Source organism: Lycorma delicatula, chromosome 12 (genome assembly GCF_047948215.1).
Source record: "Lycorma delicatula isolate Av1 chromosome 12, ASM4794821v1, whole genome shotgun sequence".
NCBI lineage: Eukaryota > Metazoa > Arthropoda > Insecta > Hemiptera > Fulgoridae > Lycorma > Lycorma delicatula.
The window spans coordinates 21531319-21555713 of NC_134466.1; the positions used below are offsets into that span (position 1 = coordinate 21531319).

Below are 24395 nucleotides of genomic sequence, written 5' to 3' on the forward strand. Positions count from 1 at the left end.
TTAGTATGGCTATCTGACTACAGTATTTGAAACTCTAGGACGCGTACTTTCGAATGGCGCAACTTTATTTCGCTGAAACCGTGCGTGGTTACACTGGGTGTAAAGTTTTGAAATCGTTTCTTTCAAAACTCGCTGGAGGTCCCTTTTTCGTAAACTGAAGTATTGTGTTGTTAGTTCCGCGAAAAAGATTCTGTTTTCAGCGGTACAGTGGAAGTAGATATTGTTATCTTTTTAAGTATATGGGACAGTTCTTTTTAGCAAAGATTGCACATTTATAAAAATAGGGACAACAGTAAGTTAAAATATTTAATTTAATAAAAAAAATATAAAAAAAAACCATTATGAACTAATGTTTACAAAAATGTATGTTGGCAAGAATTGTTTTACTATCAATAGAAAATTTTACTTACGCCTCACGTTATTTACATATTATCAAACAATTTTCATACATTATAAACTAGTGGAAGGTTTAATTAATGTGGTCGACTGTCAATTTTTCGCTATTTAAAGTTAAATATGGAAACTAAAAGTAAAAAATCTATTTCTTATCATTTCCTGTTTTCTATGTAAAATCTGAATGGAACGGAAGTGGTATAGATAACAGGAGGTATTATAGAATGTACAGTTAAAGGAAATGTGTAAGCTCCTCCATTATTATTTTAATTTTTAATAGTAAAAGATGTAGTTCATTATATATATATACACACACACACACACACACACACACACACACACACACACACACACACACACACACACACACACACACACACGAGTACGTAGAGGTTATCTCCAAAGTAACTGTTTCATTGTAAAAAAATTTAATCTGAAAACTTTATAAATATTATTTTATTTTTCTTATACTACGTAACTTAAACTACTTCTCTATATAATTGCCGCATGAATTAAGACAGACATTTATGGTAGCGATACACCAGCTTTAATATCTCGTCGTATTCTTCTGACGCCAGTCCATTTAGCTATTGATTAACAGCATTTTTAAGTTCATCGTCACCCGCGAATCGTTCACCACCCAAAGATTCTTTGAATTAACCAAACAAGTGGTAATCAGAAGGAGCTAAGTCCGGACTATATGGCGGGTGAACGTAAATTTCCCATCCAGATGTTCTCAATAAATCACGTGTCGGACCTGTAACATGTGGACGTGCATTATCGTGCAGCAGGACGACGCCGTCGATTAGCCGCTCACATTAACGATTTTGACTGGCGCACCGTAATTTACGTAGAGTTTCGCAGTAGCGCTTCTGCATTTACAGTCGTTCCACGCTGCATGAAAACAATTTAGCAGTATGCCAAACCGATCTCAAATACTGTGCCATCAGTTTGCGCCCAAACGGCTGTGGCTTGATCTTTGTCGATCTGTTGGTGATCGAAGGTGACGCCATTCATTTGACTGCCGTTTTCTCTCTGGCGTGTAATAGGAAATCCATATTTCATAGCCGATAACGTTTGAATTAGGGAGCTCATCACCTCTTTCAGTGTAGCGCATCAAAAATTCCAAAGCAGATCGTATTCGGATTTTTTTGTGACGTTCCGGTAATATGTGCGGCACCCAATGTGCACAAACCTTTCTGAAACCTAAACGGTCGCGAATAATGCGACCGATAACAGCTCTTGGAACATCATGAAAAAGAAGGGCCAAGTCGGATATCGTTGCACGTCGATCTTTTCTGATTTCATCGTCGTCGCGTCTGAACAAATCCTCGGTGATTTATCGTTGGCCATTCCGAACGTTCTTTATCGTGCACATTAATTGTATTATTTCTAAACCTCACACCGTATTTTCGTACGTTTCTTTCATTAATTACATTATTACCGTACACAACAACCGACCGTCTATGAATTTCAGTCGGCTTAACGTTTTGACGGTTTAAAAAAAAGTGTGACCACGTATTTCACAGTCGGCGGCAACATCAATTTTCCTATTCGTTTTATAACGTAATAACTCACACGTAGTCAAAGATACTACAACACGCACAACTTACAGACAACAATAAAGTGTGTACATTGCTAGCGTGGCCGTGAACGACACAGGTTCGCCAATCTTAAGGAAAGAAATTTCCCAGTGGTCTTTACTTTAAGCATATCCCTCGCATATACAAGTGTATAGACATATATATATATATATATATATATATATGGCATCACTTGGCATACGGCATCACTTGAAACGGGTCCTGTACTCGCAGCTACATATATAATATTGTAGTATAAAGTAGATGGTTTATTATTAAAATTGTTCATAATTGATATACAGGGTTATCATAAAAGAATGGTGCGGTTTCAGTAATTCATAGGAAGATTGTAGGGAAATTCTACATGTTGTATTGGTATCCCTGAAAGCCTCCAACCCAAAAGTTTGTTTATCAGCAGTTGTAATATAATATATATATATATATATTATACACAGATACTCTTTTTTTTCATCGGAGGGAAAACCTACTATAGACACACGGTATGATTTCGACTACCTCTTGGTAGTGTGGGACTCACCCTTGCCGACCACCCTCTAAAACCACTTCCCCTCTACAAATATGGGATGACGTGTCCGCCCACCTTCCAGTAGTATTACAGTAGTCCATGCGTCTTGGATCCATTTAACCCATCGGTAACCCTACGCCTCGAATTCATCGGGGTCCTGCTGTTTGTTTTTTTCTCACTTCGACCTTGGAGTCGAGGACATCCCAATAGAGATTCAGAGGGAATTATTCACCCCCTTGGTTTTTTTATATGTTTGTTGGGTCATCTTACGTTCCTCGTCCGTTCGGTCTGCACTGCAGCATGACCCAGTTAGTTCTCTGGGGTATGCACGCTAAACTGTCTCAGACGTCGTTTCCTATACTGCAGTAATCGATCGTACATGAATCCCGTCTGTTCTGCGGTGTCCTTCCCCAAGCAATAATTACATTCCGCATAGGATCTCAGCATCCACGCGCGTTAATAGATATGCTTTAAAACACCCGTGGGAACTGCGTCAATTCGAACCCCAGTTTCCCGTTTTTCGTTTCAGTCATCTCTGATGGTCAGACATCAGTTTGTGTGTTCTCTCTCTCTCTCTGAATGAGGAGATCCATAGGCGCAAATCCGGCCACTACGCCAGCGGCATAACTTGAAACGGACCTGTACTCGCAGCTACATATATAATATTGTAGTATAAAGTAGTTGGTTTGTTATTAAAATTGTCCATAGTTGATAAACAGGGTTATCATAAAAGAATGGTGCGGTTTCAGTAATTCATAGAAAGATTGTAGGGAAATTTCTAGATGTTATATTGGTATCCCTGAAAGCCTCCAACCCAAAAGTTTATTTATCAGCAGTTGTAACCACAACGTCAGTTCTTGTATTGTTGTTGCGGTGAGTTTAGCGAGTTACTATGTTCTCGGATAAAGACAAAGCAAAGTGTGTTTTATTGATGGCCGAATTAAAATCCGTAATTTTAGTTCAACGTGCGTTTCGACGTGAATTCGGAAGAGATCCGCCGCACAAAAATTACATAACGCGTCGGTTCAAACGATTCGAAGAAACCGGATCGGTTAAGAAACAGAAATCAACCGGCAGACGGAGTGTACCGGACGAAACGGTTGAACTAATTAGACGATCGGCAATTAGAAGTCCTGAGAAGTCCATCCCCCGTCGAATTAGGTATTCTAAAATCAACAGTTCACAAAGTTTTACGTAAAAAAACTGAAATTACACGCTTATAAAATTCAGATACTGCAGGAATTGAAACCCGATGATGGTGTAAAACGTTACGATTTCGCCGTTGAAATGTCGGACAGAATAAGTGAAAACGAATCGTTTTTAGACGATATAATTTTTACAGTCGAAGCTACATTCTATTCGAATGGATGCGTTAACAGACACAATTCACGAATATGGGGCTGTGAAAACCCGCACGCAATTATTGAGAAACAACGCGATTCGCCTAAAGTTAATGTTTGGTGTGGTGCGATGAAAAATCGTGTAATAGGGCCTTTCTTCTTCGCTGAAAAAACAATTAATGGAGTCGCGTATCTTGACATGTTAACCGATTATTGCTTTCCTCAGACGGATGAATTCGAAAACGTTCATAGACTTCATTTCCAACAAGATGGTGCTCCCCCGCACTTCAATGCATCGCTCACGGACGCTTTGAACGAAAAATTTGGAAATCGATGGATAGGCCGGCAAGGACCTGTACTTTGGCCTCCGAGGAGTCCAGACCTGACACCTTGCGATTTTTCTTGCGGGGGTACATCAAAAGCGTTGTTTATACGCAAAAAATTCGCGACCTAAACCGCTTAAAAAACAGGATTAATGAAGCGATGACAACCGTTAACGAAGAAATGTTAACTCATGTTTGGAGGGAAGTCGAGTATCATTTGGTCATCTGTCGAACGACTAAGGGCGCACGTATTGAAATTTATTATTTATGTAAAAAAATGTTTGAGACGACAAATTTGAAAAATAAAAAACTTAAACTGTAAGTAATTCTGTTTTAATTTAAACCATGTTCAAAACCGCACCATTCTTTTATGATAACTTTGTATATTAAAAATAAATTTTAATTATTATTTATTTAATTCAATAAATAAATCTATCTGCTATGGATAATGTGAATGTTGATTCTTTTTAAGTGCGGTTCAATGTTTGGACCTTTGAATTAACATCAGCTGCGTTTCCAAAATAAAAAAGAATATATAAATGTTTCTTGTTTTTTATTTTTTGTTCCGATGAATTAATTCACCGCAGTAGTTTTACGTAAAAGCTTGCGGTTTTTGGTATGGAAACGGAAATTTGTGTCGTATGAAAAATGACAATATGCCTGATCGGGATTCGATCTCGGATTCACCGGATAAAAGGCCGAGACGATACCACTCCACCCCTCCCAAATTATACTTTTGTAATGATATATGTTCTGTAAATTAATTTGTTATCTATGAATTAAATAAATAATCTTTTTATTTTTTAAAAAAAAACTAACAATTTCCACCCGTATCAAATCAACGGCAACAGAACTGTTTTCGTCTAACTTTAATCTTGTGAAAAAGGGAAGTATTACGCTTTAATAGATTACGACTTTTGTTTTTCATAAGTTTTTTCATTGTTTGTTTAAGTTGCTGTTTTCTCTCCTCGGTCCAAGTCTCTTTAAATTGTTTATTACGTTTGTAGAGTTTTCTGGAGCTTCGTTTCAATTATTTTTTTCCTGAATTCATCTCTGATTTTTTTTATCAATTTTTTTTTTTTTTAATTTTTAGATTTCTTTTTGCTTCTTCTTGAAACCTCTTCTTTTGTCTCTACTTTTCATTTTTCTTTTATCTTCCTGTTTACGTAAAATATTAAAAATTCCTTTAATTAGTCAGTTATTGTCCGTTCTGAAGAAGTGTTCATAAAATCTAATCTTTTTTTATTTTTTTTAATATTATATTCTAATTTTTTTTGTTGATCTTTATTTTTAAATCTCTTCTTATTTCGTTCAATTAATTTTTCTTTCCCGTCTAGATAACGCTATAGCTCTAGAAGAGAAAGTATTATAATCGGTATAATTTGGGCATATAACAGCTAAGGAACCCAAAAAACCAAATGGAAATTTTCCGGATGTTAATGTTCGTATGTAAACGTGTGTGTTCGGTATCGGCCTGTAAATCACCTTATATCTGCAGAACTACTGGACCGATTTTGACCAAACTTGGTCAGATTATTTCTCTATACGGGATATTAATACTATTAAATTTGTAACTTAAAAGGTCAGGAGGTGAGGCTGTAGAGCAAGGACACCCTCAGTATCTTGAGATTTCACCTAATTAAGGTTTTATATCTCTAGAACTACTGGACCGATTTAAACCAGACCAGGTCAGATTACTTCTGTAATGGGGATCAACAGGTGAGAATGTTGAGAAAGGTCACCCTCACTCAGTATTTCAAGATTTATCCTAATTAGGCATATTTTTTAATAATTAAAAAAAAAATAACGATATTTGCACTAGCCAAGTTTTGTTAAATCGCACCCCCACCACAGTAAATTCTGTTGTAGTCGTCTGTTATGTTGTGACGTCACAAGTGAGCGGTAGAATTAAATAAATTAATAATATTTAAAGTGTAAAAAAGTAACTCGGCCTGGCCGGGTCTCGAATTCGATCGCCCGGTCGAACGGGTACCTGCTGAGTTAAGCCTCGCAGCTATACCAGTCTTCCGACCGTACGAGCAAAATTTATTCTATATAAGTTGTGAAATTATATAGTTTAGTTAGTGCTGACCGTCACCGCTAGTACCCCCACATCCGCGCGAATTAAATACTGTATGCACGCACGCTTTAGTTAGAACCGTTGAATTAAATAAACGAAAAATATTATATTTAAATAAAACGGTAAGTATTTTAAAGTAAGTTTTGTGCGTAAGGCGTATATCAGAAACAACGACAGGAACGACGAACTACAATTGGTAATTCTAATCCTTTGGTTATTTTATAATCTATCGATTCTAGAATGTCGTTTTATCGATTAGGGGACGTAATATTTGGGTGTAAAAGAGCTTTATTTACAAAAAGAACAGAATTAATAAGCCTATCGTATTTGATACTCAATTTAGCGATAAAGTGTACTAACTAGGCTATAAGTTCCTGAAATGATAAATCGCGTTCAGTTTTGTGTTCTAAATGGGCGGGTACGTTCTGCCACTTGGGAAAGCCGCGTGACGGGAAAGTCCTACAACTGTGTTGTTATTTTTCTACTTTCTTAACATATTTTTTCTTCCTTGTACGAAGTAAAGGAAGTATTGTGATCGCGAAAAATTTCGGTTTTCAGATTGCAACGGAAATATCCTTTTTGACCATCCCTGAATACATTTGACTAGTTTCGGCGTGACGTCTACACGTTCGTATGTATGTATGTATCTCGAAATAAGTCATAAACGATTAGCCGTAGGATGTTGAAATTTTGGATTTAGATCTGTTGTAACATTTAGTTAGGCACCTCCCTTTTTTATTGGAATCGACTGGACCAAAAGTGTCCAAAAAAGACCAAAATATTTGGATTTTAAACTTTTTCATAGCTGCATTAATAAGCCCTCATCTAAATGTTTTCAAACGTATGTCATAAGTGGTACTTATTTTCATTGGTTCCACAGTTATAGCCAAATTAAATTTTAATTAATGAAATATTTCGGTCTTAGAAGGGGAAGGTACATCGGTTCGAATCAGACTTCATCTCCTTTTTTTTTAACTTTTTTTTTTTAATTTAATTATATTGAATTATTAATAATTATTAACTTTTATTGTAAAAAAAATTTACGATAAATAATAATTCAATGATTAATGAAATAAAATTTTATATACTGATCATTTTAGAAAATGTGTAATTTAACAGCGGTTCAAGGAAGTCATTTGATGCCTACATCAGATTTTTTTGTTTTAGAGTTGTCTAAGCATTTTTAAACTTATAAAACGTACGGTAAAATCAAAATTACGTATTAAAAATTTGTCGGTACTTACCTATTAACGCCACCGCAGTTACAGCTTTATTTAAAAACAAAGTAGTCAATCGGATTTCGGTGGAAAATGGGCCGACATTCGCATGGAATGTAGCTTCGTCTGTAAAAATTATATCGTCTAAAAACGATTCGTTTTCACTTACTCTGTCCGACATTTCAACGGCGAAATCGTAACGTTTTACACCATCATCGGGTTTCAATTCCTGCAGTATCTGGATTTTATAAGCGTGTAATTTCAATTTTTTACGTAAAACTTTGTGAACTGTTGATTTTGGAATACCTAATTCGACGCTTCGACGGGGGATGGACTTCCCAGGACTTCTAATTGCCGATCGTCTAATTAGTTCAACCGTTCAGCCTACCAATATAAGGTTGGGTTGCGTTTTGTATGGGACACTCTGTATATATACACTTAAATCTAGCAATAGCGAAGCATTGCAAGGTCAGCTAATTACATGTCTTTTTTAACTCGTTTTCAAAACGGAACTGTGCACTAATTTTTGTAACGTTTTAATTTGTCATATTTACTTAACTTTGAGTTACCATATGAAAAGGAATAATTTATATTTATAGATGTTCTATTTAGCCGCCGAGCATGTCAAAATACATTTCAATACGTTTGAAAATATACAGTGAAGTACAAAAAGTGTGATCGGCATTTATAAATTGAATCATGTTATTTTTCATTTCGTCCAGGGATGAAAGTAGTTCTTATGAACGGATCCTTTCATCGCTTCTCAAAATAAAAATCAATAGATGCAAGATGTCTGGGCATCTCGGTGGACGGTTGCGCTATGAAATGATAAGCTTCACGTTTTGTTTAGGCTCTTAAAAATTTTCTTTTTCTTATTTCAGCCTTTATTGAAGGGCGTGTAAGATTTAAAGGAAACTTCACTTAAGCGAATTTGTTAAACTAATTTTTAGAAAATTTATTCTCCACCTCTTAAAAATATACACATATTTTTTTTGTTTCTGTCTGTAACTCTTTTAATATTTTTTATTATTTATTGTCGGGAAAGTCATTCTGTTCTCCAGCATGACTTGTAATCGTTCGAAACCGCTTCGATCCTGAAAAATCCAATAATTGTTCGCTTCGCTCGCCCTTCCCGTGTGGCCAGAGGTTTTGCACCTGTGTTCATTAAAATAACAATTAAAGCCTGTTTGTAATTTTTTCAGAGCAACAATTTGGTCAGTACAGGACCCGAAACTTTGAGTGTTTTGAAAATATTCGGTTTACATCTTAAAATTAATAATTACAGCTAACGGGTAAAAATATATTTTGCTCGTTTTTTAGCGTTACCCGACAAATAACAGTAGCAGGTGACCGTACTTTCATGACCGTACATTTTTGTAAAAAAAAATTAATGTTTTTACCTCCTTTCATCACGAAAGGAAGTATTGTGATCGCGAAAAAATTCGGTTTTTAGATTTCAACGGAAATATCCATTTTGACCATCCCTGAATCCATTTTGACTAATTTCGGGGTGACGTATGTACTTATGTATCTCTCATAACTTAAAAACGATTAGCCGTATATTATGTTGAAATTTTGTATTTAGGACTGTCGTAATATCTAGTGGTGTATCTCCTCCTTTTCATTACAATCGACTGGATCAAAAGTGTCCAAAAAGGCCCAAAATCTTAAAAAACCTGGATTTTTTTTACTTTTTCTTAACTACAGTTATAAGCTCTCATTGACGGCTTTTCAACTACGTATCATAAGTGGTACTTATTTTTTCATTGGTTCCAGAGTTATAGCAAAATAAAATTTTAATTAATGAAATATTTGGATCTTTCTAGGGAAACGCGCATCGGTTCGAATCAGACTTCATCTCCCTTTCTTTTTTTTTAGTTTAAATATATTGATGTATTTATAATTATTAACCCGTTATTGTAAAAAAAATTACAATAACTAATAGTTTAATAATAATTTTAAAAAAATACGAAAAAAAATCAGAAGTTATATGAGAAATAAAATTTTATATACTTTTAAAAATGTGTATATGTTTTTTAGTAGGCATTATTGCGTATTTGTTTATGTAATAGATTTGGTGAAAAATCTGATTGTTTAATATTAATTGAACATTATAATTTAGAAACGGATTTTTTATGGAATTTAGTTTAATCGCTGTTTAATTTGATAGACCTTTACAAGAATAGACCTTCACAAGAAAAACATAGACACTGAGGCATACATGCTCGATCTTTAATAAATTGCAAATAATTCTTATCTTTTAGTTCATTATTCCTCTGATATTGTCGGACAATATTCTCCCTAAGTCGGAATTTATCATTATTTCATTTATTTGTTTCTTATTGCCGTTCATTTAATCGCTGTTTGGTTTGATATGATTCTTTTGATCTTAATTTGTGTACACGTTCTCTAGTTTCAACAATCGTGTAACTGTCCTCTTTAGAAAAGAATTGGAGGATCGTATTTCACTTTCACATGAAATAAGTTTAAATGAAGTGCAGCAGAAAATGTTTATTTATAATTTAATGAGGGTAGAAGGAAGTCAGGTGGTGTCTACATCAAGATTTTTTTATTTTATATTTTTTAATCAAGTAACTGGAAGGAGGTGCAGCCAATCGCGTCGAATATAGAGTAACAGTGGCTGTGTCGATTGAGTCGCCGCGCCGTATACCATCACACTCCCCTTTCCCAAAAAGTCCGAAAATGATTTTTAGATATTTATCTGAAGACTATTTGCAAACTTAGTGAATATCTCGTTTAGTATAGTTGGAAATTAGGAATATTTGCAATGATTGTTCTAAATATTTTTTACCTTTCTTCACCTTCTTTCAGGATCGAATTTTGTAAAAACTAGAAATTGGTATTTTAAGTATTCATCTGACGATTACAGTTACTAAAAATCAAGTTAATATCTTCATTTGTTACCGAGAGATTAAAAAAAAATTGTAAATTTCATTGCTACTCCATTTTAACCTTTTAAACTCGAAATTTAAAAAAAAATCCTTACTTACTGTGCATTTACACCGTAAGAAGAACATGTATATTAATTTTCATCAATCTGTCTTAAATAGTTTTTGCTGGGCGTTGATTAAACAACAAGTCACGATATGTTTTTTTTTTTGCCTTAAGTCATTTGATTGGTTTGATGCAGCTCTCCAAGATTCCCTATCTAGTGTTCAGTACATCCTACATCCTACATCCCTAACAATTTGTTTTACATATTCCAAACGTGGCCTGCCTACACAATTTTTTCCTTCTACCTGTCCTTCCAATATTGAAGCGACTATTCCAGGATGCTTTAGTATGTGGCCTATAAGTATGTCTCTTCTTTTAACGATATTTTTCCAAATGCTTCTTTTCTCATCGATTTGCCGCAACAGCTCTTCATTTATCACTTTTATCCACCTACCTGATTTTTAACATTCTCCTACAGCACCGCATTTCCAAAGCTTCTAATCTTTTCTTCTCAGATACTCCGATCGTCCAAGTTTCACTTCCATATAACGCGACGCTCCAAACATATACTTTCAAAAATTATTTCCTGACGTTTAAATTAATTTTTGATGTAAACAAATTATATTTCTGACTGAAAGCTCGTTTTGCTTGTGCTAATCGGCATTTTATGTTGCTGCCGCTTCGTCCGTCTTTAGTAATTCTACTTCCGAAATAACAAAATTCTTCTACCTCCGTAATCTTTTCTCTTCCTATTTTCACATTCAGAGGTCCATCTTCGTTATTTCTACTACATTTCATTACTTTCGATTTGCTCTTGTTTATTTTCATGCGATAGTTCTTGCATAGGACTTCATCTATGCCGTTCATTGTTTCTTCTAAATCCTTTTTACTCTCGGCTACAATTACCTTTTTCACAGAAATTATAAATATAATTAAACACACTTAACCTTCGCTTGCTGACATTCGCTTACTTAAGTTTGCTTAAAATAAATTTTTAATTATAAGCAATAATGAAAATATCAGGCTGATTAGAAATCGCTAGATAATTTTCCAATTTTCCGGGTGCATTGCAAAATCACAGCGATTAATATAATAATAATTTTAGTGGAGATAGTCATAATTCTACATTTCTAATCCTAATGCAGAAATTAATGAAATGTCATGCGTCTCAGCCGTTTAATGTGTACTGTTATTAACAATGAAATTGTAACACGTCACACGAATCGTTTATTTCAGAATATATTTAATTCATACACAGTAAAGTGCGCGCTTAAATACGATTCGTGCACACAAACGCACAACTAGATGGAAACCTAGTAATTTTTTTTTTTTATATAGTACAGAAGAAAAGTGTAAAAGACCTGTTGTTATATTATAATACAAGTTAAATGTTGATTATACTGCGGGCTGGGTTAGTGAACTCTTGCTATCATGTCAACTTAGTTTTCTGTCTTTACACACCACATATTACTCGCTCACTCACTCACTTCTCTACTTTTCGTAAACTCTCAACTTCCAGCTAAAACACAATATTTTCGTTTAAAAACAAAAGAACCGTTGGCCCCATCTGAACTATTTTTTTTTTTTTATCAACGTATTTATTGAAATTTAAATAAGATTTTTAAAAGGGAATAGATTAATCAAGAAGACTCCAAAATAGGTGATCGGTAAAGATTAAATAACGAGAGAGTGTGAGGGAGAGAATCGTATTCTGGTGCACGGTTTTTCTTTTACTTATTTAAGGCACATTTACATGTTTTGCTGTAATAAAACCCTTAGAAAAAAAGATTTTCAAGCGTTTACAAAAGAAAAAAAAAAACAAGTAAAGGTACTTGGAACGTTTGAGTCAAGAATACTTGTCAGAAAAGAGAGCAAATGACCCAAGTGAATAATGTAAATGAATGCGTCTCTTTAAAAAAAAACAAAAAAAAAAAACGTATTTGTACCTGAATGTATTTGAACACCGCAACAGCTTATAAAAAATAAAAGTTTTTCCTACAAAAAAATAAACTATTGGGGCAGTTCTACGTGAGAACACCGAATTTTCGTTTATTTCATTTTGAAAAATTATTAACACATTCCAATCTAAAATATTACAAACAAAAAGAATTAAGAAATAAATAAAAACAGAAATAACTAAAGAATAAAGAAGCAAATTAAAATAAAATAATTATAATAAAAAATAATTTGAATATACTGTAACAAGAAAATGAGTAATAAATTATTATGACGTCCTCACTATTTCTCAGTCAGAGACGCAATGATTTTCATAATAAAACGCACTACATACGTTCGATTAATCAGTAGACCTTACACGCATCAAATTTCAACTCCCTCACCACTGTTAGTCGCTATATAAGCGTATGAAAGGTACACCACCACTAGACTAATCAATGTAACCCTTATATAAAGAACACCCAGTACTCATCATGTCTCTCAAAATAGGTAACGCTCTCTGAATATGCCGAACAATAATGTTAACGATAGGTACCGCAAATGAAGAAACTTTAACGTTCTAACTTGCAGCGTCATAATCAACCACGCTTCTAACTTGCCCCGTTCATATTTTTTCGGCCTTTAATTGAGCGTAACTCAAGAACGACTCGACCAATCTTCATCAAATTTTCACATTCGTAACGTTAGATGCCATTACTACAGCATATCTAAATTTCAATGAAATTGATGTTGTAATTTTGTAGATTTTAGACGACAATCTTTACAGAGAGAGAGAGAGAGAGACTCGATCAATTTTAATAAAATTTTTACATGCACAAATTTAGATACACAAATACAGCATATGTAAATTTCAATGAAATTGATTTTGTAGTTTTGTAAATTTTCGAGCCACTAAGTTTTATACATTGGTCTATAAATATGTATAAGGAAACCTCAATTTAAGTAAATGGTATTTTCGTGCTCTTCATAACTCAAAACGCAAAGAAAATTCAATTTCACCTCCACTCGCAGAATGCGACCGAAAGTTATATCGTATTTTTCTTCGAAAATTCGGTAAAAAATCAAATTCAAACAATCCATGCCTCATCTGTAAAAATATTTGAGTTAAATTTGACGGTTCGGTCAATCCTGAAATGTAAGGCCAAAAGTGGTGCGACACACATACTCGTACATACACTTTTTTTTCATCTATATGAATCGTTGCACCCTAAATGTAAAGATTTGCAAAAATCTTGATACCCCATGTTTTATCATAAGTACTTCATTTTCAAATTCTTGCTATATTCTCCTAAGAGTAAAAATTTATTTGCTTACTGGAAATTTAACATCCAAAAATTATATTTTGCGGTACCAATTTTTTTGTTTTATAATAATTTACAAAAAAGAAGTCAACGTTCCAACCTGAAGCATCATAACGAACCACATTTGTAACTTACCCTACTAAAATTGTTCCGATTTTAAATTAAGCGTAACTCGAGGACGACTCAACCGATGTTCGTAAAATTTTCATATGCACAATTTAAGATGCATTACTATAACATAACTAAATTTTAATGAAATTGATGTAATAGTTTTGGAAATTTTCGAGCCAAAAATTCTACATATAGGCTTAATTACATTTGTGAATGGTATTTTCGTACTCATCATATTTCAAAACGTAAAGAAAATTGATTTTACCCCCCTCCGCTTGTCCCATGTGAACGAAAGTAATAATGTACTATCCTTCGAAAATCTGATAAAAAAGATTCATAAAAAATCGGTGTCGTAGTATTCGAGAAATGAAAAATAACACGTTTCACAAACTGATACATTTTTTCAAAATCGTATAATTTCTTCAATTTTCGAAAAATTAACTTATATTGGATTTTTATTTGTAGGTTTTTATCGGGCGTTATATTTATCTCAACAAAAAAAAGAAAGATTTATCGAAATCGGTGCACTAGTTTTTGCTTAATTGAGTAAAAAAGAAAACAAACATTTAGATTTATGTATTACTATGATACTAGCTGTAGGGCGTTCCTACGGCACCTCTCCGCAGCTAAGCCCTCCGGTCGGGTTGCACTGGCGGGCGGCGTCACGGAATGGGATTATTAGATGTTCAGTATTGATTAGCTGTTTTGTAAAATTTTTTTTTAAATGATGAAAATTTATATAACGAAAGACAGACGGGGAGGGAGTGAGAGAGAGAGAGAAGAGAGAGATAGAGACGGACTTAAGGGAGAGAAATACAAACTAGACAGAGAGAGAATGAGAGAGAAAACAAACTGACAGAGAGTGAGAGAGACGGACTTAGAGAGAGAGTGCAAACAGAGGGAGAGAGAGAGAGAGTGAGAGAGAGACGGAGTTAGAGAAACAGGGAGAGAGATAGAAACGAACTTAGAGAGAGAGAGTGAGAGAGAGACATACAGAGAGAAAGAGAGAGAGACCGACCGAGAGGGATAGAGAGATAGAGACGGACTTAGAGAGAGAGAGAGAGAGAGAGTGTGAGAGAGAGACATACAGACAGAGAGAGAATGGGTTAGAGAGAGAGACAAACTTAGAGAAAGAGAGGGTGACAAACAGAAATAGAGAGTGAGTGAGCTAGACGGACAGAGAGAGAGAGAGAGAGAGAGAGACAAATAGAGAGGAAGAGGGAGAGAGAGACAGGCAGACAGAGAGGGAGGGAGTGATAGAGACGGACTTAGAGAGAGTGTGAGAGAGAGACAGACTTAGAGAGAGATTGAAAGAGTGAGAGAGACAGCAGACAGAGGGAGATAGAGATAGAGACGGTCTTAGAGAGAGTGACAGACAGATAGAAGAGAGAGAGATAGAGAGAGTGATAGATAGACAAACATAGAACGAGGGGCGAGAGAGAGAGAGTGAGAGACTGAGTGTGAGAGAGAGACAAACTGACAGAGATTAAGAGAGACGGACTTAGAGAGAGAGGGAGTAAGAGAGAGAGACGGTCTTAGAGAGAGATAGAGTGAGAGTGGGGGAGGTGAGAGTGACAGAGAGAGAGTGAGAGAGTCATTTTTGAGTTAAATTAGAAATTTAACTGTAGAAATTGGTGTTAACTAATAGGGATTTTCCGCTAGTGATCTATCGGTACGTTCCGGTGCCTACTTTTTGGTTATAGTTCATTATTTTATGAAGAAAAACAATCGCATAAATAAATAAAAATGATGTAAATAAAAATTTTAAACACCATTCTTAAATTAAACGCACTAAAAAGCAAGAAATATTTTTAGGATCTCAGTGATTTGTCAATAAGCTTTGGATGGTGATCTGTAAGATTTTATGAGTCATAGCTTCAAATTAAAAATTTGATGTTTTTGCCAATTTTTTCGTATGCATGATGAATGGCCTAATGAGTGTGGGTTTAAAAAATCAAATTTTTAATTTGAAGCTATGACTTTCACATAATCTTGCATATCACCATCAAAGCTTATTGTCAAATCCATTTTGAGATACCGTCCCAAAATTATTTTTTACCTTTTACTATGTTTAATTTAAGATTGGTATTAAATTTTTTTTTTTACATATTTTTATTTTCTACTTTTATTGCATTTAAGTGTTTAAAATAAAATATATATATTATTTATTTTCTACTTTTTATTACTCATAAGTTTATGCTTTACAGCTACGCTAAGCGCACAGGTTTGAGCGTATTTAGCGAAAGATCGGATCGGTACGTTTTGTGGTGGGTAACTGCAATCAAAATGTAGGGCTAAACGATCTAATTTCCGGATAACCAAGATCTGGTCGATCAAAAATGTACCCGATGCGTTAAACAGTTAGCGCTCGACCTGCTGATACATACGCCGTTTGAATCGTGAAAATTGGACGAGGGGATACCGAGATATTACGGTGGTACTCTATCGCACCCTCTACCCAATTTCGGAACGTTGATCCGGGGGTAATTGAAAATACTATCATCCGACGGGTACCGCTGAGAGCGGATGAGATTACCCTCGAGTGGGGTCAACAAATTTTTTCAGACTGATAGAACCGACCGTTTTCGAGATATTTGCGATTTTCGTCCGAAAATTCGGATCCAGTTAAAAAGTACTAAATTTTCCCAAAACTTCGATATATATTTGGCATATATATCGATGTTAGGGTTAGGGAAGTCAGGGTTAGAACAAAAATTTAACATTTTCAAATTAAAAACCGTGAAATTATGAAGATATATCATATATTTATAGAAAAAAAATGTATATTGATTAAGAACATCTTTTTCTGCGATTATATGTAGCTTTATTTCATCAAAATTATTTGTTTTTTATTTTAAACAATTTAAAAATTTTGATATGTCGATTTGTGAGTTGGTTAGAGTAAATAAGTCTTTCGCTGTGGATAAACTCTCTTATTATATCTATATGTATATTATATTATATTATAATAATATAATAAGTATCAAGTCGTTCGGTAGAATGACGCCGGCGAGAGTTTGTCCGCAGCGAACTTTGATCAACAGTTGATCTGTCCGTCAAGTGATCTTTTTATTGAAATCAGAAATTGATTATTGTTCTTTATAGAATTTTTTCGCCGTAACGGAAAAAGTTGAACTTATTGTTGAAATCGTAATGCATTTCCGTAGAACAATAAATAATAATGTTAAGTGTAAAATATTGATGATTTGTTCAAATTCGTTCCTATAAGCGTGAAACCTGCAAAGAGTTTTTTCATTTTCAATCAACTTATTTGAGAAAATTTGACGAATCTTTTATTATATGATTTGTTTTATTAAGAATAAATACAAGTATATAAAAAAAATTGTTTATCTCCAATTATTTCTCGATTTAGTTACAATATTAGTAGAGCAGGAAGAAAATATTTAACGGGGTATATCTTTGTGTTTCAGAAAATGAAGTAGGAAAAGTATATAACAATTATTATCTCCCCTTTCATACATTTCTGTACTTTTTTGATTCGGACAATGTATTTTTGAAGAACTATAAATAAATAAATTGTTGAATTTTGATTTTCGATTTTTTATGTTTTCAATTGACGGCAAACTCTCGTCTAAACCTTAACAGTTTTGTTGTTTTGGGAGTTTTGATATATACGACACATGTACTAACGAATCGGGATTTTCCGCTAGTGATCGGTACATTCCGGTGCTAAGCTAAGGGACCCACACACACATACAAATGCCGTTTAATAGGGTGGGATGATATGACTATTGGTAACTCGTGTGATAATTGATTATAAATGGCATTGGAAGTATAATAGGACCCTTTTATATATATATATATATATATATATATATATATATATATTAGCCGGTATGGCAGGGCGACGAGCGAGCCCTTCCCGTTCTAGTCGAATCGATATGCGAGTCGCCGCGAAAAGACGAAACAAGGAGTACAGTAGCATTAAAAATCATTTAGATTCATTCCACTACGAGTTTATGTAAAAGCGGTCCACAATGATTCGGCTAGCTGGGTGTGAGTCTCGCCCCCGGATCAACAAAATTTCCATAATCATTCACTGTTTTGTTGAGGGAGGGGGTGTAATTCATAGTAGGAATGTTCGGTATATCCAATATGACAGTCACGGTCTCCCTAATCGATTCGCGAATTGCATTTTGTAATTTCGCTTTTGTTAGCTCAGAAAGCGTATCTTTTGTCTCACGACAAACCCCGTCAAACACCTATCGCTGCGGGAAAATGTTTGTTATTTTGTTCTTCCGATTCGCGAAGTAAGATTCTTGTGTTTCAACCGCGGTGTTCGGACTACTAAATGCTGTCGTATTTCGTAATAAACTGATTTCGAAAAAATACGAAACAAGGAGTCGTAGAACCGATTGGTATAATTTATATTCATACCTCTCCACAGTTTATGTAGAAGCAGCGTCATTGTGAAAGTAATTTATCTGATCAGATTTTAGAAGACATAACTTTGTGCCTGTTGAGTTTGAAATTTATTTTTGATTTTATTATTTTGTTAATATTTAAAAAAAAATTCTATTAAAATAAATTAATCGAATAACTGTGTTGCATATATATATATATATATATATATATATATATATATATATATATACACGAGTAATATATGAAGTGTCCCTCGAAGAAACAGAGAAACTTTGAGGACGGACGTGTTCTACTGGTGAAAATAATGAAAAAAGGTTCATATAAACATAGCTCTGGAAACGCTTTCTTTTCGAGTTACGATTAGCGAAACATTCGCCCGGATTTCAGCTTTTCTAATAAAAAGGAAGCCCTAGAAGTGTATAAAAAAGATCCCAGAACTGTAACTCCAGTAGTTTATAAGATATCTGACGTAAAACACTACTTTCCGGTACCGAAAAATTCCCGGAAATTTTTTTTATTATTTTTCCTGAATTTTTCATTAAAAAATTACATTAATACCGCATATTTTATTACAAACAGGAAAAAAATTTAACTTTTGGTGCGGGAAAAAAGAAAAGATCAGATTTCTTTTTTAATTGCAGATGTAATGGAATTTTTATATAAAATTTATGACGAAACATGTTAATGACTACGAGGCAAGTGATCAATACTTGGGTGGTTTTCAAAATGAGATATTTATTATTTAAATCTTTTCAGTTTAGTTTTACAATGATCTAATAACGCGATTTCCTCCGTCTGGGAATTTTTATTTTCTACTAGCAGACCGAGAAATGCTTCGCTATTACTGGATTTGAGTAATATATATATATATATATATATATATATATATATATTAAATGAACACAATTGAAAGTTTGATAAAACATTAACAAACTGAACATGACGGAACTTCACAAAATTTAAACTTTCATAAAAATTAGAATGTAAATAAATCCAATTGGCAAAACAACAGAACTACCTATTGTATTTAATTCAAACCACTCTCTAAATACAATAGTCGGTGGAAAATAATTTTTATCGAAAAAGATGGTTGAAAAATCATCACAGTTAATACTGGACATTAAGAAACTTAGAAAACGTTACAGAACTTCACAAAATTTAATCTTTCACTTTATAAAAGCGAGAATGTAAATAAATCCAATCGTCAAAACAGCACTACATATCGGATTTAATTTAAACTACTCTCTTAATACAGTAGTCTACTTCCCCGGGACGGGTTTCCAGTCAAGTATGTGCAGTCCGCAAAAGTGTCCTTTAAACTCAAAGGAGGCCTCCCCACCCGCCGGTTGTACGTCCGGCACGGCAGGTCAGCCCCCCCCCCCCCCCCGGCTAGTTAGATCTTTTGTTTTAATGTGCCTGCTTCAAGCCCCCCCCCCCCCCGACAGAGAACCAGGCCCGACAAAGCCGTCCCTAGCCCCCGCCGAGGGAACCGGGTCTCGGTCTTTTCATTACCCAGTTCTTATGATCCCCAAACGAAGGAATGATTTTCTTCTCATAGCTGTTTGCCTTAACGAAAATATTAAACTACTAAGTTACCACGGGGCCTCAATGGCCTCTTAAAAGGGCTACATCATCTTTAGCCTTTAGTACTATCTTGGCAAACTCCTCCGTTTTGTTTCAATTTTCAGCGGGATCGCAGGAGAAAAAGAAGCAGATTCTCCGGATTTAATTCCTGCAGCCCTGCACGTCGTCTATGTATAGTCCATCTATTACAGTGGAACAGAGTATGATCGGCAGTATCCGAATCCTGGCAGAACATGTAAATACGTGCTGGTCTTCTACCGAATCGATGTAAATAATATTCGAATTTACCATGCCCAGATAGTATTTGAGTAAAATAATAACCAATCTAATACAATAATCTGTTCAAAAAACCTCTAACTTTCTTTCTACTGGTCAGATCCAGGATTTGAATAGCTTTATACCTTCTCCAGACAACGGATCATTTTACAAAAACCCGCGCGTAAATCGGTCCAGTAGTTTTTTAGTCTACAGCGGACACATATACGAACATGCATTTTATATATATATATATATATATATATATATATATATATACTAGCTGATCTGGCAATGGCTAGCTACTGTTAGATTTGAGTATATATGTAGTTTAAATTAACTCAATTGAAAGTTAATAAAACATTAAAAACTGAACATTCCGGGAATTCACAAAATTTAACCTTTCACTGTTACCTATTTCCCTATTTCTCTGTTTCCTTGTTCCTTATTTCCCCCTTCCACACCAACCCCTTTCCCTCTTTACTTTCTTAATTTTCCCTTTCTTCTCTTTCCCCTTTTCCGTGTCCACTGTACCCTTTTCCCCTCCCCCTTTTTCGTGCCCCCTTGTACCTTTTCCCCCTCCTGTTTTCTCTTCCCCTATTCTCCTCCCGTTTTCCTCTTTTTTCCTATCCCTTTTTTCCCATGCGTAAATCGGTGCAAATACGAACATTACCTTACTTATATATACTTACCTATACTTATATATATATATATATATATATATATATATATATATATATATAAGAAGGATGTCTGTTTGTATATTTGTTTCAAAATGACACCTAACTGTTAATTAATGTACTATAACGGGTATAGTTTTTGTACAATTTTTTCGTTCACGTAACTAATATATATATTCTGAATATGAGTCAAATCGGACAATAAATGCAATTTTTCCAAATTTCCCAACCCCAACGTCATCTAGCGGTTCCATTTTTTGCAGAGATTTTTTTTCCTTGTAATTTTTTGCAAAAAATTGCAAAAAAATGTTAACACATATTCTGAATATGAGCCAATTTGGATTATAAATACAATTTTTCGAAATATCTCGATCCCAGCGTCACTAGCGGATCCATTTTTTGTATCACAAAAATTTGTTGATCCACAAATGTATCTTTTCACGTACTTAATTTATATTCTGTATACGAGCCAAATCGGACCGTAAATACAATTTTTCGAAATATCTCGACCCCCCAGCGCTACCTAGCGGGTTCAAACTAATTCGGTAACCTTCGCGGGCGTGGCCACAACTCACCGAAATTTCATCGCAGTCGGATGAATGGCATAGGACGCACACAGGATATACAAACAAACATTATTTTTTATATATATAGGATATAGAAGATTAAAGAAATATTTCTTTTTACAACTTTTCAAAAATCCAATATTTTTTTAATTTTAAAAATTATTGGCAAAAAGAAAACTAAAAATCGACAATCGTGGAATTAAATAAATTAAAAAAATATCATAAGGTCTTTGTTGTTGTTTTAGGTGTTGCAGAATTAAAAATTCTGATAGCTGCTCTGAAACACGAATTAATTCTTGAAGGCGATTGTTTAGCAAGACAGTTAAAAAGGAGGGATGCTTTGACTCAAAAAGTGAATGGATCCTGCGATATATTAACGGCACATTTACAAGCTTTGTCTCCAAAACGCAGTAAGTTTATTTTATTTCATTTATTTTACGGATTATTATTTCTATCCTACCGTTTTTTATTATCCACCTCCAGTTAAATATAGTTAAAAGAAGAGACAGACTTATAGGCCACATCTTAAGGTATCCTGGAATAGTCGCTTTGATATTGGAGGGACAGGTAGATGGGAAAAATTGTGCGGGTAGGCAACGTTTGGTATATGTAAAACAAATTGTTACGGATGTAGGATGTAGGAAGTATGTAGGGATGTAGGATGTAGGGAAATGAAACGACTAGCGCTAGTCGGTGAATCTCGGAGAGCTGCATCAAACCAGTCAAATGACTGAAGACAAAAAACATACAGTTAAAACTGTGTTTTTTTTTTTTTTTGCCTGGGGTATCACCGTTCCCACATACTGAGAAATATATTTGAAGGGACTGAGTGGACATATATATATATATATATATATATATATATATATAACAAACCTGGCGTTTGCTACACCTTATAAATGTTGACGCATCTTCCATTTCTCCGATTTATCCGTGTTCGTATCCTCCGTGGAGAATCACACTTATGAATTTTATTTTTGACCTCACTATGTATAATAAAGGATCGACTTCACCAGTTTTCTTTCCGAGACAAATCCAGACGCGGTAGTATACACAGATCGGTCGAAACAGCACGGTATCGTTGGATGCGCGTTTATTATTAATGACAGAACTTACATGTCTCGTTTACCCGGTCTTACTAGTGTGTTTACCGCTGAACTCTACGCTATTCATGAGACTTTAAATATCGATACCCTAGATATCGTCATATCCTTATTTTTAGCGACTCGTGTAGTGCTATGCACGACTTAGAATATTTTTATTCCAGACATCCTGTCGTCACCGAAATCTACAATGCAATCGCCGAATTGAACCGTCGCAACACACAAGTGAGTTTCTGCTGGATTCCTAGTCGTACGTAGATTCCGGGTAACGAACGTGCAGATTCCCCTGCTAAAGACGCATGTAGTCGTCAACCGTCCTTCACTACCCGTGTTAATACATCCGAATTTATTTAATTACTAGCTTTTACCCGCGGCTTCGCTCGCGGTGAACCTTTAAACGAAATACGCGAGCAACTATGTCATGTCGATCAGTGGCTTTTTGCCCGGGCATTAGCTCTTTAGTTACATCCTGCCACGAAGAATTACAAGTAAAAGTTACAAAGAGGTCAAGCCTGTCGTAAGTTCGTACATAAGCGAAAGAGGCCGACATCGAAAACACATACGTACATACGAACTATAACATCCGGAAAATTTCCATCTGGTTTTTTTTAATTTTTTAGGTTCCTTAGGTGTCAAAATGTCAAGATCATGTGAAAACTTCGTATACACAAATTGGAGCGTTTAGAATACTTTTCCTTCTAGAGCTATAGTTCTATTATAGCGCCATCTAAAAAATATTAATCCATTATGGCGGAATTTCAAACATCATAATGTACTAATACAGAGATAGAAGAACAATTGCTAACACGTACAGGAACCAAACCGCAACAGTAACAATTGAAGAACATAAGAAAGAAGCCGTAATAAGAAAGGGAGTCCGACAAGGATGTTCCCTATCTCCGTTACTTTTTAATCTTTACATGGATCTAGCAGTTAATGATGTTAAAGAACGATTTAGATTCGGAGTAACAGTACAAGGTGAAAAGATAAAGATGCTACGATTTGCTGATGATATAGTAATTCTAGCCGAGAGTAAAAAGGACTTAGAAGAAACGATGAACGGCATAGATGAAGTCCTACACAAGAACTACCGCATGAAAATAAACAAGAACAAAACAAAAGTAATGAAATGTAGTAGAAATAACAAAGATGGACCGCTGAATGTGAAAATAGGAGGAGAAAAGATTATGGAGGTAGAAGAATTTTGTTATTTGGGAAGTAGAATTACTAAAGATGGACGAAGCAGGAGCGATATAAAATGCCGAATAGCACAAGCTAAACGAGCCTTCAGTAAGAAATATAATTTGTTTACATCAAAAATTAATTTAAATGTCAGGAAAAGATTTTTGAAATGCGGTGCTATAGGAGAATGTTATAAAATCAGATGGGTGGATAAAGTGACAAATGAAGATGTGTTGCGGCAAATAGATGAAGAAAGAAGCATTTGGAAAAATATAGTTAAAAGAAGAGACAGACTTATAGGCCACATACTAAGGCAACCTGGAATAGTCGCTTTAATATTGGAAGGACAGGAGAAGGAAAAAATTGTGTAGGCAGGCCACGTTTGGAATATGTAAAACAAATTGTTAGGGATGTAGGATGTAGAGGGTATACTGAAATGAAACGACTAGCATTAGATAGGGAATCTTGGAGAGCTGCATCAAACCAGTCAAATGACTGAAGACAAAAAAAAAAATTAATTCAAAATGAAAATATAATGGAAACATTATATATGAAATAGAAAATAAAATAGTTTTTATTAACATAAAAACCAAAACCGACCCTTTTGCAATTGTTCTCTTTATTGCACGCGGTTTAAAATGGTTTACCTAGAAAATCCCTTGCATTTCATTTGACTCATTAGAAAAATATGTTTATTGAATATAAAATTATTTTTCACTAAACAACTTATTTTATTTTTATTTCATATATAATGTTTCCATTATATTTTCATTTTGAATTAAATTTTTTTTTTGTCTTCAGTATATAAAAAAATAAGTAATATCTCATTTTCCCGTGTAAATTAGATTATTAAA

General features: G+C 34.4%; 1 protein-coding gene across 3 annotated transcripts in view; it reads left to right on the forward strand.

Moving 5' to 3' along the window:
- LOC142332714 (uncharacterized) overlaps positions 1-24395 on the forward strand; it is a 406945-nt gene that overhangs the window by 56799 nt on the left and 325751 nt on the right. For all 3 annotated transcript variants that reach the window (XM_075379296.1, XM_075379297.1, XM_075379299.1), the window contains one exon: positions 21502-21666. In XM_075379296.1, the coding sequence (XP_075235411.1) occupies positions 21502-21666 (165 nt within the window). The remainder of the gene's footprint in view (positions 1-21501; positions 21667-24395) is intronic.